The sequence below is a fragment of the Nicotiana sylvestris genome, chromosome 3 (genome assembly GCF_000393655.2).
Source record: "Nicotiana sylvestris chromosome 3, ASM39365v2, whole genome shotgun sequence".
NCBI classification, from domain to species: Eukaryota; Viridiplantae; Streptophyta; class Magnoliopsida; order Solanales; family Solanaceae; genus Nicotiana; species Nicotiana sylvestris.
In genome coordinates this window covers 169,370,949-169,388,149 of record NC_091059.1, presented here as the reverse complement: position 1 = coordinate 169,388,149, position 17,201 = coordinate 169,370,949, and the positions used below count along the sequence as shown (strand labels likewise).

The 17,201-nt window shown below is 36.8% G+C and overlaps 2 protein-coding genes across 5 annotated transcripts; both read right to left on the bottom strand.

Moving 5' to 3' along the window:
- Nucleotides 1-4,771: 4,771 nt before the first annotated feature.
- Nucleotides 4,772-10,094, bottom strand: LOC104248204 (cysteine-rich receptor-like protein kinase 10). Of its 3 annotated transcripts, XM_009804421.2 has the most exons (8): nt 9,693-9,781; nt 9,238-9,606; nt 6,838-6,957; nt 6,551-6,759; nt 6,252-6,462; nt 5,930-6,167; nt 5,405-5,552; nt 4,772-5,317 (listed from the first exon to the last, which is right to left on the bottom strand). In XM_009804421.2, the coding sequence occupies exons 1-8, from the start codon at nt 9,703-9,705 to the stop codon at nt 5,006-5,008; spliced, it is 1,620 nt and encodes a 539-aa protein (XP_009802723.1). In that variant the 5' UTR covers nt 9,706-9,781; the 3' UTR covers nt 4,772-5,005. The 3 variants fall into 3 exon arrangements, with proteins under 3 accessions (XP_009802723.1, XP_009802721.1, XP_009802722.1); XM_009804419.2 differs by having other exon boundaries at nt 9,238-10,094; XM_009804420.2 differs by having other exon boundaries at nt 5,213-5,317; nt 5,425-5,552; nt 9,238-10,094.
- A 2,451-nt stretch (nt 10,095-12,545) lies between these two features.
- Nucleotides 12,546-16,146, bottom strand: LOC104248203 (E3 ubiquitin-protein ligase AIRP2-like). 2 transcript variants are annotated; one of them, XM_009804417.2, is made up of 5 exons: nt 15,630-16,145; nt 13,912-14,074; nt 13,726-13,792; nt 13,163-13,394; nt 12,546-13,050 (listed from the first exon to the last, which is right to left on the bottom strand). In XM_009804417.2, the coding sequence occupies exons 1-5, from the start codon at nt 15,719-15,721 to the stop codon at nt 12,840-12,842; spliced, it is 765 nt and encodes a 254-aa protein (XP_009802719.1). In that variant the 5' UTR covers nt 15,722-16,145; the 3' UTR covers nt 12,546-12,839. The 2 variants fall into 2 exon arrangements, with proteins under 2 accessions (XP_009802719.1, XP_070024729.1); XM_070168628.1 differs by having other exon boundaries at nt 12,837-13,050; nt 13,159-13,394; nt 15,630-16,146.
- Nucleotides 16,147-17,201: the final 1,055 nt, after the last annotated feature.

Below are 17,201 nucleotides of genomic sequence, written 5' to 3'. Positions count from 1 at the left end.
ATGGGGATTGATTATAAAGTAGGCGGTTTCGCCTCCGCATCCCTAACGCGAACGAAATGATAAATGTAACCTTTTGAGATCATTTTCCTTTCCTTAAGATAGGAAATAAACCTACCTTTTGGTGTAGCAATATTCCCTTTCCATTCAATGATGGGTTCACCAAGAAATTGAAACCTAACCATCTTCGTACGGCAGTCAACATTTGCATAGCATGAGGCCAACCAGTCCATTCCCATTATCACATCAAAATCAACCATTTCTAACTCAAATAAATTTGCCGAGGTTTGATGACTACAAATCATCACAGTGCAACCTCTATATACCCTTCTAGCAATCACAGAATCTCCTATCGGAGTAGATACCGCAAGGGGTTTACTTATCAATTCAGGTTCAATGCCAAACTTATTAGCCACAAAGGGTGTAACATATGATAATGTAGATCCCGGATCAATCAGCGCATATACATCATAAGAAAACACAGATATAATACCTGTAACAACATCTGGAGACGACTCGAGATCCTGTCGACCTACTAGAGCATAGGTTCGATTTTGAGCACCACTCGAACTCGGCACTGCACCTCTACCCCTACCACGACCTGTCGACTGCTGAAAACCCCGTGCTGGAGGTCGAACTGATGAGGAAGAACCAGACACAGATCCAGTCGGCTGAGCCATACCATCACCTCCTCTATTAGGACAATCCCGCATCATATGGCCAGGCTGCCCGCACGAATAGCATGCATCAGAACCTCGACGACACAGTCCAAAGTGGGCCTTGCCGCACTGATCACAATGTGGTGTTGGGGGTCTCATCTGACTAGTATCCCTGTGATGTTGCGAGCCAGATGCCCGCGAACTCTGACCTGGACCAGAATAGGATCGATCATATCGAGGCCTCTGAAACTGTGGAGGAGCACTAGCTACAGGTGGCGCCGAACTCCTCGAAAACTGTGGCCTGATGCGGCCTCTGAAGTCATTAGAATACCTTGCAAATCTCGCTCTCTTATGCTGGCCCCTATCCTGCTCCCTATCTGCCCCCTGCTGGCGCTTATGATCCTCTAGGGTCTGGGCATAAGCCTGAATACGGGAAATATCCATGCCCTCCACCAAGGAGGCTGTCGTGCACTCATTTATCAGATATGGTCCCAATCCGTTCACGAACAAATGCACCCTATCACTCATCTCGGCCACCATATGGGGAGCATACCTTGCTAAAGAATCGAACTGCATACTGTACTCTCGCACACTCATATTACCTTGTCTAAGGTTCAAGAACTTATCAGCTCTAGCTCGTCGTATCTCAACTGGCAAGTAGTGACGAAGAAAGGCCTCAAAAAATTCCTTCCACACAGCTGGAGGAGCGTTCAGACCCCTGGATCTCTCCCAACTATCATACCAGAGAACCGCTAAATCCCGTAGCTGATAAGAAGCCAACTCTACTGCCTCTATATCGCTAACATGCATAACCTGCAGTGTACGATGAACCTGGTCAATAAAAGTCTGTGGGTCCTCTTTGGGTCTGATCCGGTAAACACTGAAGGGTCTAAATTAATAAAATCACGAACTCCTGTACTAACTGGTTTATCAGCAGCACCTGTATTCTGCCTCTGAGCCTGAGCAGCTACCAAGCTAGTCAACAACTGCAAATCACTCCGCATATCCTGGTCTGTAGTGCCAGACGGAGGAACTGGAGGCGCTGGGTGCCTTCTAATATCCTCTGGAGGAGATGGAGTAGATGAGGTATGAGAGGGAATCTCACTCTGAGCCTCACTTTGTCCTGCTCTAGCTTGGGGCACCTGACTGGTACCCTCTCCCGCTGTTGTATCAAGCCGTCTACTAATCGTTTGCTTCCTAGTCGAAGGCATCACTGAAAGAAAATAAAATAAGGTGAATATTAGAGACAAACACTTACGACTCAACTCTACGCACGATCTAGATTCAGGAAGAAGGTAACAACCCTAGATGTCATGTAGCCTCCTGATTATAAATGTGGCGCGCTACACATCCATAATCAAGACTCTACTAGACACGGCTCATAGACAACCCCTAGGACAGACTTGCTCTGATACCAAGTTTGTCACGACCCAAACTGAAGGGCCATGACTAGCACCCGACCATACTTGCCGAGCACCAACGTACATTTCATCTAACCTTCATTATTATCTTTTAGGGCTGACGAGATCAATATAAATGGTAGACCTGGATCATGGACAACCAGCAATAAAATATGACGGCATGAACATACATAGCAGGGGATGACCAGACAATCAAGAAACTACATATAAGGTATGAGCTACCACGCTACCATGAAAGACTATACAACAAAAAGCAGCCGACAAGGCATACCAAACTATACATGAGTCGACACTTGTCTATGAGCCTCTAAAGGAACATAAGTGCTGCAACATAGCCGGAACAGGGCCCCGACATACCCATAATGTCTATAACAAAAATGCATACCAAGACCACGGCAAGTCCGGATAAGGGATCTCGCCAATAACCGCTGAACTGGACAGCCTACTGTGGTGGGGGAGCTGCACCTGCCTGTCTATCAGGACCTGCAACACGACATGCAACGTCCACAAACAAAAGGACGTCAGTACGAATAAAGTACTGAGTATGTAAGGCAGGGAACCATAAATACGAATAGTAATGTAAGCAGGGATAGAGAATATACAACCTGGAAAATCTGAGTACCTCTGAGGGATACTGACATGCAATGCATGATACATATGTATAAATACATAAACCTTTAAAGCATTCGCCTCTGTGGGCATCATCATCATCATATCGTACCCGACCATAATAGGCTCGGTAGAATCGTACCCGGCCACGTGGAGCTCGGTAAAACCCAACTGATCAGTGGTTGCACAATAGGTGCCGTACCCGGCCAACTATAGCGTGGCTCGGTAGAGTAAAATAGATACATATATATAATGCATGCTCGACTCATGGAATCACATTCTAAACCTTTTGGAGTGACGTAAGGTCGGTATCCTCTGTACACGTTATTAGGACTAACTCTTCACTATGAACCTTATAAGAATCAGGAAGTACCAACAACATTGATAACATAAGAATAAGAGAAGCAACATTAACATCAATCGTTCCATAAGAGGGAAAGCAATGTAAGTACTGCTAGCTTCTAAGAGTAGAGTATCTTTGGAAGCTCGTTCATTACATTATGTACAATCGGAGTCATGCAAAAGAAGGAAAGGGATAGCCTCACATACCTTGTATATACTGCCCTAATCTCAAGCTATGCAATTGTCAAAACTCCTTAGTCTACAATAAGAGAAATGATACTATCGTTATCATTTAAGCGTCATAACTATTATGTATCGACCACAACCTATTTTACAATGAAACGGATAGCACCTCCCCTATATATATGACTTCACACCATTCCAAACAATCTCCAAACAGCCCTAACAACATCAATAATAAACATATTGAGCCTCCCAAAATAGTTCACGCACAGCCTAATCACTCCATACATACGACGACCACCGTAGTCGTGTCAAACGACCCGAAAATGTTACGAATAACTATCATCCCACAACCCTACATATATATGGTGTTTATCCACACCCTTCCTTCTCCAAAACTCCACAAAACAGTAGTAAAATACGCAGCCCAACAGCAACGCAAAATAGTCCACAAAATAATAACATTACTACCAAGTCATTCGATATATATTTCACAAGTTCTAGCTTCAATGGCTTAGACGCAACTTGGATAATCTTAAATACATATAGAGTAAGAGGTTACTTACCTTTATATATAAATAAAAACTCCAATTTGACCTTAAATTTCCATGAAATATCCATCCAATGCTGCCACAACAACAAAAAAGCAAAACTAGCAATCAATTAGTGTTTTTCGGCACTAGAATCACTTTAGAAGGCTTGAAATCACCTAGGATTGATATTAAGAACATGAGGGAATATTTACAGAACATTAACCCTGTTTGACACAAAAATGAGCAACAACAAGAAGAACAAAAGACTTACTAGCGCCACGGAATTCCCGACACTTGATTTGTGTTGTTTGCCCTTTTTTGGGTCTTGAATCTTGAGAGAACCTTGAGAGGATGTTACTAGGGTTCGAAGGTCTGAAAATAGTGAGAAGAAATGACTTAAAATGGGTTGGAGGCATCCTATATAGGTCCAAATATCTTAAACCGCTTTAGTGGGCCCAATAGAGAGGTGCTTGACGCAGTCTCGCAAAAATGCGAATATCTCTCTACTTCGAGATCGTATCGATGAACAGTTTAATGCGTTGGAAACTAGACTCATATATATTTAATTTGGTTGGTAGATCATCCCGTAATTCCTTGTAAATTTGGAGAAAAGATTAGAAACATTTGACCTAATGTTTAAGTAAAATTATGAACCTAAGTTGCGACAACTTTTGTCGTTTTTTGTTTCATAACTCGTTTGACTTCAAGACTTATGATACGGATATTATATGATTAAAATACCTTAATACATGGCCTCTTGAGTGTATTAAGAACCGCTAGATTTACCTGAAAATACTAGTTACAACATCCTTGATTCATTTAACTTCTAATACTTGTTAATCACCCTTATACACTCTTGTATCACTTAAGACCAATAGGATTGACTTCTTATCATCTCAAAGATAATTCCTTATTGGATTTATGTTAACTAATATATGGCATGAACTAACACATATGGATATGGGTTGTAACATATATGCCCTTGGGCAATTCCAAGGCTGTAACTAGAAATAAAAATTCTCCAGTATAAAACCAAATAATGTTTTAGATTATACAATGTATGTCCCATTTTAATACTATGAATCAAACTCCACTAAGAAATGCACATGCACTAGATAATACAGAATTATTAATCCTTATATTGTAATTTTTGTCTGACAATCTCTACATTAACTTATCTGCCAACTGAACGACCCCTTGTGGAAGAATTGACGCCCTATAATTGTCAGAACAACAGCTGGATAAGATTTAAATATATATATCATCGGGGTGATTGAATTGATAAAGTTACATCGTTAACCGAACACAAGTGATCATTAGATGGAGGCTGATCAGCTGATCTCACAACAATTCGCCCAATAGAAAATGCAGGTTGTGATGGTTGTGGAAGCGTTTGAGGGTCGTTTTCTAGCATAAAAACTGCAGAGGACATGGTAGGTCTATCTGCTGGATCTTGTTGAACGCAGAGCAACCCGATATGGATGCTTTTTATTATATCAACTGCCACACAGGACTGCGATAAGCCAGGGTCCATAAGCTCTAATCCTTTCCCTTCACACCACAATTTCCATGCCTATATTTTCAAGATGATATCAGGATGATTTATGCAAGTTGAAATTGACATAACAAAAAACAAAAAATGAAAAAGGAAGTCTCTTACAAAATTAAAGAGGCTCTGACCATATTCTGAAACATAGCCATTGTTTTTCCTCCCACTTACTATCTCAAGGACCAGAATTCCAAAGCTGAAAACATCTGATTTAGTAGAAAAGAGTCCTTCCATTGCATACTCAGGGGCCATATATCCACTGTCAAAGTAAAAACAAATTTGGTCTTCAGCATCAATCTTACAACACAATGTCGTTTTATACAATGTCAACTGATTTTTGAATCATCTTCAGCTACTAGCTTACAATTTCACACATATAGAATATGTTTGAATTTTGTTAGCGCGTCATCTAAAAGAATGTTTTAGAGAAAGAGCACATGTTTGTTTATCTATTTAATTTGTATTAAACATACTCCTTATGTGCAGGCTAGTTCTTCCTCTTTGCGCTCTGCATGTTGAGATATTCTGATCGTGGGACTTAAAGGCAGAAGGTGGCACATCTTTTGTGTTCTAAATTTTTTAGACAATGTAAAAGTCGAATTTTTGGTAGAAGAAAAACTCAATCAGAAGTCTTACTAGGTTCCAACAACTCTATTTGTATTGGCTTCACATTGATTTCCGCTAAACATCTTTGCCATTCCAAAGTCTGATATCTTCGGGTTCATATCTTTGTCCAGTAAAACGTTGCTAGCTTTTAGGTCCCTATGAATGATTCTCAGTCGAGAATCCTCGTGCAGATATAGGATGCCCCTGGCTATTCCCTTAATAATGTGGAGACGCTGTCTCCAATCCAGAATCTCGTTTTCTCTTGAATCTAGAAAAACAAAGTAAAGAATGAAGTTAGTGAACAATTGCTGCGTCGGGGTACACTGATTGGCCAAATAAGGAAAGGACAAACCGAAGAGGAAGAAGTCCAAGCTTTTGTTGGGCATGAACTCATAGATAAGCAATGCTTTATTTCCCTCTAAGCAGCAACCCAAGAGCTTCACGAGATTTCTGTGCTGCAATCTGGCAATTAAGACGACTTCATTCTTGAACTCTTTCAGCCCTTGACCAGATGTTCTAGAGAGCCTCTTGATTGCAATTGCTATGCCATTGGCTAGTTTTCCCTGGAATGTTATACACAACACCAGATGACCAAAAACTATGGACAAACTGACCCCCTCTAGCAACGTGATAAATGATAGGGATTGTTACCTTGTATACTGGACCAAATCCACCTTCTCCGAGCTTGTTTTCTTCAGAAAATTTTTGTGTAGCAGCTCGAATGAGGTCTAGTTTTACAACTGGAAACTCTTTGGACCTCGCCTGCTTTTCGGAGCTAAAATTATCATTCGAAAAGTCTTCAGCAAGTGTTTCTTCTATCATGTTAAGCAATTGAGTTTCTTGATTACTTTCATCCCCCTCTGTAGAGATTCAACTTTTGATTGGTTATCCGAAAAAAAACAGTTTCTTTTAAACCCAATACACCAATAACCTTTTACCTTTGGCTATACGTCTTCTTCTTTTCACAAGGTAAAAACTAGTTCCTGCCAGTACAACAGCCAACAGTGCTATAACACCAATGATGATACTAATAAGCTTTGTCTTCGAGGTATTTCCACCTGAAAACAGAAAATAGTTGGTAAATTCAATGCTCAAAATCAACGGTTACCTTGTGAGTAGAATGCCTTGATAATTAAACTTATTTAGTACAACAAACTTGAGATATAGAAAAGTCCATTGTTTAAGACAATCTTCAAATTCAGATTATATAACAGTGGCGTATGAGATTAATAAGCAGTTCTAGGATGCTATTTGTATGTCAATTTATAACCATGAAAACAGTAACCGGAGTTGTAGACTTTTAGTAGAAAATAGAAATATATGTCTACTCAGAAGAACTATCCCCTCTTTTCAGATAATTGGGGAAACTCAAAAATTAGAATCACATTCTGAATACGTGAATAACAACTTTTTAGTACAATTTTCTGAAATGGTGAAGGGAATATGCAACTCATTGTCAAATAGCTAAATTTAGAGAACATTATCGACATTTATGTCAAACCTGCACTCTCCAGCCAAGAGCCATATTCTTCATTCTTTTGTGACATTTCAATTCTACAAGTTGGAGAGGAGGCGACAAAGCGTAGTTTAGTCAAGTAACCTTTTAATGATTAATGTTATTAGTAAATGATTTTCTTACTTTATGTGTGTCAAAGCCTTAAGACATTTAAAATGGACCAAAAATATAGTATAATATGATTAGGATTGTAAAGCTTTTTTATATGAATTAGAAGCCATTAGTTTAATGTGAAAGACAGGGAAAATAGGTGCCTCCATATAGGTTCTCTGGGAAATTGCTTTCTTTTAGTAATTTCTTAGGAAATTTGGCTTCACAAACAACCTCTGGAAATAAAATTAGTGCCAGGGCGGCTCTAAAGGCTTGGCCAGTGAGGCTCTTGCCTTAGGCCCCCAAAATTTGAAGGTCCCAAATTTATCGGAGAAATTTCAAAATAGCCAGATTTATAAGTGGTCATTCAAAAATAGTCACAGTTTCAAAAGTAATCGAAATTTAGTCACTTTTCATGTAAAGATAAATCTGAACGAAAACATTGTTCAAAATTCGGAAAATAGTCTAGCATTATACTGGAGTTCATACGTATCGGTCCAGCATAATATGCTGGAAGTTCATACACAGGTGCTCCAATCTCCAGTATATTATGCTGAAATTTTTCGCGTGTTGGAGTTCCAGCATAATATGCTGGAAGTTCATACATAATTGCAACGATTTCCAGTATATTATGCTGGAACTTTCCATGTTGCAGCAAAATAGTGGCTATTTTTCAATGACTTTTGCAAACGCTGGCTATTTTTTAATGACCGGTCCGAAAACTAACTAGCCCGTGTTATTTTTACCAAATTTACTCGGGGGTCGTTTGCTTGGAAATAAGTTATCCGTGATTAATTATCTCGGGATTAGTTATCCCACCATCCCACAGGGATAAAAAAATACTACAATCCCGAAATAACTAATCCCCGAATTAGTTATACCGCAATTTTATCTCAACCAAACATGGGATAAACTCATCTCAAATTTAATCCTGAAATTAATTATCCCTTGTGCCAAACGAGCCTTTAATCTTTTATTATTATGACTACTATATACTATATAATTTATATAAATAATTATTATAAAGAAAAGTGTTATAGTGTTTTGTTATTTGATTGAGGTTATTTTATACCAATAAGTTCATAAATTGTGGTAATTTCTCACTCATTAATTAGTATATTTACTTCAATTTTCAATTTTAATTTTATCCTTTTTGTATAGGAATTCAGATATATATATCGATAACATAATGAATTTCTTTTACAATCTTCTTTGAAATTGCATGAACACAAAAACATTCATGCACTGTTTTCTTTAGAGTAATTCAACATATTATATTATGTTATCTACAATTAATTTTAGGTATGCACCAATAAGCGCTACTAATTATCATTTAAATTGATCAGAATGAGTATTTTTGACATTGTCAATACTCAAAACTTAAGTTATTACGTTATATATGTTTTTCTTTTTCTTGATTGTGATGATAGCAAAATCAAAATTTTTAATTTGAGTATTGGACCTCAACATCTGATGATACAGCACTTTATTCTTTGTGCTCGCCCCCCCCCCCCCCCCCCCTTTTTTTTTCTTTTTGAAATTCACTATTTTTTTTATCTTAAATGATTAATTTTATTGTTTAGAAAGCAAATTTTGTTGTTAGTGTAAAAATTTATAAAATAAATTTAAGGGTCTCTCAATATGATTTCACGTTAAGCCACAAGATTTGTTGAGCCGCCCTCCTGGTTACTGCGTGCAACTTATCAAGTAGAAGAGAATATTTTATACTTACCTTTATCCTCGTTACCCTGGCTGGTCGATGGCTGTGGTGCTCCCGGACCCCGTCCAGCAGGATTTAAGAACTGATATAGCTCATACCTTAAATTGCAGCTTGCATATAGAACTCTGCATCCGCGTGGTACTCTGGCGTCAGAGAGTAGAGTACTGATTGCAGAAAGAGCAGTATTCAGGCAAGCGCGACAATCTGCAGCTGACAAATCAGGTAGACACTGCACCATACCATACAACTTCTGAATCGGTTCAAATTCATCAGAATTTGCAGCATATTTAAGGTTGGGATTAACTGAAGTAGCTTGATAGGTAAGGTTATCAAACATTGAACCCAAAATCCGCTTAAATTGTTTTGGCCGCGAAACGTTTCCTGCGTTATACAAAAAGCTTCCACCTGAGTAGTCCAGGGCGGAGACGAAAGATACATTAGAATAGCGGATCAAACACTCATCATACCATATGATTGCATCTTTGGTGTGAGGACATTCGCGCAAGATCCGCTCAGTTGCCACGTCTATACATCTTTGGCAAATTTCAGGTGCAACGTCTCCTCTACAAAGGAATACTCCATGAACTTTATTAGGGTCTTCTCCTTCACTGCGATTTGCATAGATGGAATTGCCACCATTATTGTATAGCGATCTGTATAGCAAACGGGCAAGATTAAACTGAAATTTGCTTCCTTCTGTATAGTTACTAATGGTTGAGCAAAAGCTTTTCAGGAAGCTGCTCTCTGCAGGTTTCACGCCCACAAGTATGTTTGACAGAGCAAGCAGCGAAAGGAGAAAGAAAATCAGAGTTGTTCGGCTACTGCTTAAAACTAGAGCAGACACCATACTTGATTATTTCCAAGTCTTCCTAAATCCTAATGTACTGCCAATTGATTGGAATTACGTACTACGACAATCTAAATGGAGTATATAGGACTTAGGAGTAGTATATAGGAGGGAAGTTGACTCACTCAAAATAATGCGCAATAAAACATTAATATTCTTATGTGATTATCACACACTTCAAATACCAAAAAATAATAGTATGTATTTTTTTAAACAATTTAAACTTTTAAATGTGATTATCACACACTTCAAATACCAACTACCAAGTAAATAGGAAAGTGTATGTCACCAGGAAGTTTCGTTCTATTATCCTAGCTATTTTATTTTATGAGGTTGACTTTTCCCTTTTTGTCTATTTTAAAGAAAAAAGATTCTCATATTTATATATTAGAAAATAATTTAATATTCAATTTTACCTTAAAGTAATGATTCATAACCGTTAAAATATTTATGATGTATTTTAGGCTGTAAAATTAAAAACCTTTTTTCTTCTTAAATTTTGATGTTCAATTAATTAAATATTGCAACATAAAGTGAAACTGAGGGAGTAGTTCTTTTCTTGTTTAACGAGTAGTGGAAAATGACCGCACTGTGAGAAAGAAGTAAGAATCCTACTAACTGACTGCCAGGTGTCCTATTAGTGGGTCCAATGAAGTTTTTTTCCGTCAAGCTATATAAGGTACTCGTAGATAGTTCATTTCTTGTTCATATATAGGAAATACTAAATAGCTTTGTATATTTCTCTTGCTATTCGTATGGGTATTCGTGTCCTTTACGTATGTAGTGTTCAATTGACTGAGATTATCAGTGTGGGAAAATTTTATTTTGTGTCTCATACAACTGACACTAATGACAAGTTTTTTGTCTCACAATTTTGCGGATCCATAAGTGTAAGATTGACGTCCACAAATTTGTGGAACAAAAAAGAGTCTCATACAAATAATGTAAGTTATATGAGACACAAAATAAAACTTTTCTTTGTCAGACATTACCAGGTGCTTCTAATAGTGCGAGAAAGTTCTTGTATAGTGATCGATCTGTACAGCAAGCGGTTAAGATTTAACTGAAATTTGCTTCCTTCTATATAATTATTAATGGTTCCCGGGCAAGAGTTTGCCAGCCGACTGATCTCTGCTTTGACGTCCCCACTTATGTTTGACAAGAACAAGCAGCGAAGGGAGCAAGAATATAAGAATTGTTTGGGCACTGCATAAAGCTAGAACAGACGCCATTCCTCAACTCTAAGGAACTATAGCTTGCTTGGAATTATGTCTAAAGTAATCTAAATAATAAGAGCAGAAGATGACTCTAGGCGCTAGTCAACAGTGTCTCTACTCTCCACTAACAGAAGATGAAATGCTTACAAATCAAATTGTACTTGTCAGAGTGCTGAAAGAAAGGTATCACTCTCTATTCTGACTTCATGGTCTTTGATAAATTAGGCAAAATACATAAGTTACCACCTGAACTAGAGACCAAATCTCTCTTACTTACTTTTTGTGGACCAAAATTATCTTACACTCTTAACCTTTTTAAAGTGTATCTAAGACACACATTTTTTATGTTTGACCACTTTATCTCAGAGATTGTATCGCACGCGCTAATTAAATCTTGACACATGTCATAACTCAAGTAAAAAAAGAAAATGCATAATTTGCATCCCAATTGATTCTAATTTTTAAACAAGAAAAAGAAATCAGAAAACAAACTCAAACCCACTCGTCTCTTATCCCCTCCCCCCTCTCCCCTCCCCCCAACCGTCTTGTCCACCACTTTCCTCTCAGATTAATCAGAAAACTCCCTCATAAAATACCTTCTTTCTCCCATTCTTTAAGAAAAACCCAGAATTTCTTTGATTGATATCTGAAATGGATTATTGATTTTGCACCAATTAAGTTGTAATGGAAGTGTGCAATGATTCTTCCTCTAAAACCTTAGCAGTCATGGCAGATAGAACCCTCAAGAAAAAACTCATTAACTCTCCTCTTTTGCTATTGTCATATTCATATAAATTAATGAAGCACCCAATGGTATTAACTTCTTAATTTTCAACTTGAAGCAGAATTTAAACTATTTCACTGGCCGGAGTTTCAAGCAAAACTCCATTTTCGACTAATAAAAGACGAAAAAGATAAGGGTTTCACTCATAACTCCATGGCTATGGAGAAACATACGGGTAGAGATTTTAAATCTAAAGATTATTTCTTTTTTATTCCTACTTGGATCTACTGGAGCGGTTGGGTGAGGTATATCGTGGGAACAAGACCAATGAGCAGGGAGGTTGGGGACGAAGGTTTTAGCATTAGCAATCTTTTTTCTTTTCTTTTTTGTGTTTTGTATATAATAGTAAAAGAAAAAAAGGATAAAAAGAAAAAAAATATTTAGACCTTTGGATCAACTTGCTTGAATCTACACCGTTCAAATAAAATTTCAGATTTTTATTTTTTACCTCTTCACGCGTCTGTTTTGCGTGTAATTTACCTGGTCAAAAGTGGGGTGTCTTAGACACACTTCGGAAAGGTTGAGTGTGTAAAGTAATTTTGGTCCGCAAAAAGTGTGTAAGAGGGATTTGATCCATAGCTTGGGGGTAACTTATGTATTTTACCGATAAATTACAATAAGCATGTAGTTATTCAGCACAAAGTTAACAAAAAAAGATACAGAAGAATGACAAATTTAAGAAAATGAAGGCTTCACCAGACTCTAATCCACAGGTTTGGTCGGCATTGTTAAACTTCTAGTCAAAGGTCTAAGTTGAGAACTTAAATCATATCAAATATTCATAGTAAACTAAGAAGAGGGCATCTGGAGTATCTTTAGGCAGGCTGTTTATGTAAAGATAGAAACGCAACATGTCCTCATTTGAAAGAGTTTCCTGGTCAACAATGTCGCTATTGCCCGTGAGAACCCACAGGTCCCCTGAGTTCACTCTTTTGAGGTTTCCTCTGCAAAATGGGCAGGACTCGGACCTTAAGTTCCTGCAACAGAAATCATGGGTTAAGAAGATCACCAAAAACTTATTCTTTTGGCACTAAAAAGTAATAATGCGCGATCCAGAAAAAGAAAACGAGGGACAAGAACATCACTTGCCAGTCACGATAGCAATTAATGCACATTGCATGACAGCAGTTTGGCAAAACTATTTTGGTGCACGGTTCTAAGCAGATTCCACACTCATCTTCTTTCTCCAGATCACCATCGAAATGCTTTTTCTCTTGTACTTTCTTCCCAACGATTGTTTTTGAAACTTGAGGTTCGTCTTCACTACTATCCTGCTCTGATGAGCTATCGTGTAGGCGTTGGAGAGATGGTAATAGAACCGCTGCAAATTGCTATTTGTCAGAGAAATAAGTGGCCACATAAATCGGATATAGTTTGAGAGAAACGTTGACCTAAAAATGGAGACGCACAATAAACAAAAAAATATCAAAAAATTCGCCCAAATCGAATTACTATGAGGTTTCTCTATTTACTACTAGGATGAAAATAGATACTCATTAACTGAAATTCAATCCAGGAAAGCACATCAGAATACAATGTCAAGAAAATTTAATTTTACAGCTCTTAGACTACCAAAACCTTTTTTTTCTTTGGCTTAATCTTAGACTGCTAGTTGAAGGCTTGAAACTGGATAACTGACAATCAGTACATACCATAGAATTCTCTAATGCTTGCTTTCCTCCCATCTAAATGAATCTTCTTCTTGCTATTGGGGATAACCTAAAAGATATCACGATCTTTATTTCAACAAAATATGATGATATCATCTTAGTATAATAATAACCATAACCTACTAGAACTATGGGAAGAAATTAACAGCCCGAGAATAGAGAACAAACCTTGTATACGACAATGTGGAAGAGATTGAAATAACTTGGAAGTAAGCATGTGCATGAGCAATCCATCCACTGAAGCAAGAACAAAAGTAGTGGTGCCAAGTTATTGTACACCAATTTCATTTGTAGACAAGTGCCATTCTTGAACCTTGGATTAGAAGCTGCCCTGGAACACGTAATTTAGAGCGACAAAAAGGTTATCTTTGCTGTTTAAGACTGCAGCTAGAACATCAATTTGTCCAGCGACACATTTTAGCAATTGGCCATATAAATCACCAGCAAATTCAGCGATTTAAACCCAGATCAGTTGAAACAATAGAAAGGAAATTGAAGATTGCAGATACAAAGACTTCCACACTCTCATGCAGATAACAAAAAGTACTATTGTGAGACCTACTTAGTGCGTCCAACAAAATTCCTTACATTCAATAACTGTTGCATTGCAGATTACTCTTTCATTGCGTTGTCTCATCATTTAATTTTCAGCTATATGTGAACTTGATATGTCAAAAATTACTAAAGAAAGAACTTCCAAGATTACGAATTAAGGAATTCATAAGGTCTTAACTGTGATAAAGTTTTAAATCGCTTCAGTTACTAAAAACTGATATTTAACTAACCAAAACAACCTCTCCGACTATATAACATAATTATTCGAAGCTATTGTGAAATTTCAGCTAGTCATAGTGCTATCTGTGGAACTAGCATACAGACCAGTGATGAAAAATTCATTAGTCCATTCCCCTAATTCGGCTATATAAACGTTATATTATGTTAGTAAGGGGAAGAAAGAGGGAAATTCCAAAAAAAAAAATGCCTCCTTTGTTTGGCGTGCATTGAAGAAGAAAAAAGAAAACTGAGGAGCCTTTTGGGCTCACTACCATAGAGTAACAAAAGTTTAGTTACTCCACATTTTTCTCTCGCTTCAAACGAAGGAAAGAAAACAGCTGGTTAACTTTCTCCCCCACTTGCTCTTCCATTTTCCTTTCCATGAACTGTCCACATGAACAAAGTAAAGCTCAATCGAAATTCCAATTTGGAAGCCAAAGAAGGTTACTTCCAGAATCCAAGGAAAGGAACAAGAAGGTTGCTTGAAATTTATGAGTTCTATGGTGACCTCAAGTTAATATACAATAATAACAATGTTCACGATCAAATGGAGTATTTATAAAATATTTAGTGGATTTGTTGCTACATATACAAGCTCTGCGCAAAAGCTATTAGGTTCACGTGAATGCACATTATACATTGTGAAGCTGCCCCTTAATATAATTTCCGGTTATCAAGAGCATTTTCCGACTTTAACATAGCAAGCTGTAGTCCACCTCCACGGCAAACCCCTTTCATTTTAGGCAGACTTTTCAAACTAAGTAACTAGAACACAGTGAAACTTGAAAAGTTCAATCTTTTTGAAATTGTAAAGGGGAGAAAGAAAGTAAACAAATGTTTTATCTTGTAATTAACGGAAAGAAAAGCAAAAGCAATCGCATTAATTATTAACAGTAGCCCTCGTCCCAAACCAGAAAAGGAAACTAATTTAAAAATTGAATAAAAATTGACATGGCTTAACTTGGGAGTTTGATTCCCTAATCAGAAACTCAATTCCTATTTCCTCATATAGCAGAGGAAGAGCACTAAAAGAAGGAAAACTGAAAAGAAAAATCAAATAGATTACACAGGCATTCAAGTACATATATATATATTGCGAAAATAGAACTTACAGCGAATTGGCATACTGAATATCAGCCTCAATTGCCATTAAAGAATCTTCATAGGAAGTAGATTTAACAAGCTGATAGTAATTCGTCAACATTTATGCCAAAATGGCAATTTTCCCAGGCGAATACTTTCAATTTTGTAACCAATTTTTTGTCAAACGTAACCCGCAGTGAGTTGATCACTACTCACTGATCAGTGAGCCAAAAGAAAAACTTCTTTTCTAACTGGGCAATGGTGAGAAGATCACAGAAGCAAAAACACTCAACTGGGTATATATATGCAAAAAGGAAAACTGCGTTGTAATGTACAATGTTGAACACTTAGAATGAAGAAGATGAAGTCGTCAAATGGAGTATTTAACAAGACAAAGTGGTTATTGACACAGTCCTAAAATCCCATTATAAAGGAAGAAGAAGAAGAAGAAGAAGAGAGTGAGAGAAATAAACAGAGAAGATTTGGTCTTTGGTATGGTTGGTTGCTTACTGTTACAAGTTAATACTAGCCTGCATGATACTATGACCAAGCTTCTTCTTCTTTTTAAAGTTAAGGAGTTTTGGCCAAATTTTTTAGAAAGAAAAATTATTTTTGAGTAAAAGTAGAAGCAATTTTTTTAAAATAAATTTTTGAAAAAAAAAATCTTAGGGGTCGTTTAGTTGAAATGATATTATCCCGGGATTAGTTATGGGGATATAAAAATATTATAATTCCGGGATTAATTATACCGCAATTTTCTACCAACCAGACATGAGATAAATTTTTTTTTAAATTTAGTCCTAGAATTAATTATTCCTTATTCCTCATACCAAACGAGCCCTTAGAAGTTTTTTTGAAAGTTTGACCAAACATTAATTGTTGCTCAAAAGTATTTTTCAAAATAAGTACTCATTTCAAAAAGTATTGCAAAACAGGCTATAAAGGTTTTGACTGTTGAGTTCTCTAGAATGGAAGTTTCCAAGGCAAATTTGACTTTAATTTCCTTATATAATCAGGAGGGAAAAAACAGGAGAAGATTGCAATTATTATTATTTTTTAAATTTTTTGAACTGGTAGTTTCGATTGGAAATTTTGAAGTTATTATGATGAAAAAAAAGGTGTCCAAGGACAAGTTTTCAGCTCATAAAATCAAAGCTAGTAAATACGAAGAGCGTTGGAGAAAAATAATTTAAAACGAGGAGCACAAGTCAAAGCTTCTTTTTTCAGTAGAAAAATCAAATTATTACAACGGGCACATTTCTAATCTCCTCAAAGAACAAATAACGCCTTTCTTTTATCTTTGAGTAGGAAATCAAATGTTTTGAGGTATAAGAGAAAATTATCCATACATAAAACAAAAGTATTATTAATCCAAACACCAATAAAATTGGATGCTATATTTGGCAATCATGTAATCTGAAAATTAAATTCCTAAACATATACAAATCCTATTCGCATTACTCCAATTTTTTCTACGTCTTTTGCTTTTCGTAGCTAATTATTTATGTGCAATCATTGTTTTCTTAAAATAGAAGGGGAAAATGACTTGTTAAGTATTGTTTTCAAATTTATTTGTAAATTTAATACACATATCTTCTTAA

What these genes read in the sequence shown, in the direction of transcription:
- LOC104248204 (XM_009804419.2), bottom strand. Translation starts at nt 10,072, where the DNA reads ATGGTGTCTGCTCTAGTTTTAAGCAGTAGCCGAACAACTCTGATTTTC. An exon ending in CTTGGACTTCTTCCTCTTCG is followed by an intron (nt 6,168 to 6,251) that starts GTTTGTCCTTTC and finishes TTGTTTTTCTAG; the next exon opens with ATTCAAGAGAAAACGAGATT. An exon ending in GTCAGAGCCTCTTTAATTTT is followed by an intron (nt 5,318 to 5,404) that starts GTAAGAGACTTC and finishes TTGAAAATATAG; the next exon opens with GCATGGAAATTGTGGTGTGA.
- LOC104248203 (XM_009804417.2), bottom strand. Translation starts at nt 15,721, where the DNA reads ATGTTGACGAATTACTATCAGCTTGTTAAATCTACTTCCTATGAAGAT. An exon ending in TCCACATTGTCGTATACAAG is followed by an intron (nt 13,793 to 13,911) that starts GTTTGTTCTCTA and finishes GATATCTTTTAG; the next exon opens with GTTATCCCCAATAGCAAGAA. An exon ending in AAGCATTAGAGAATTCTATG is followed by an intron (nt 13,395 to 13,725) that starts GTATGTACTGAT and finishes AGCAATTTGCAG; the next exon opens with CGGTTCTATTACCATCTCTC.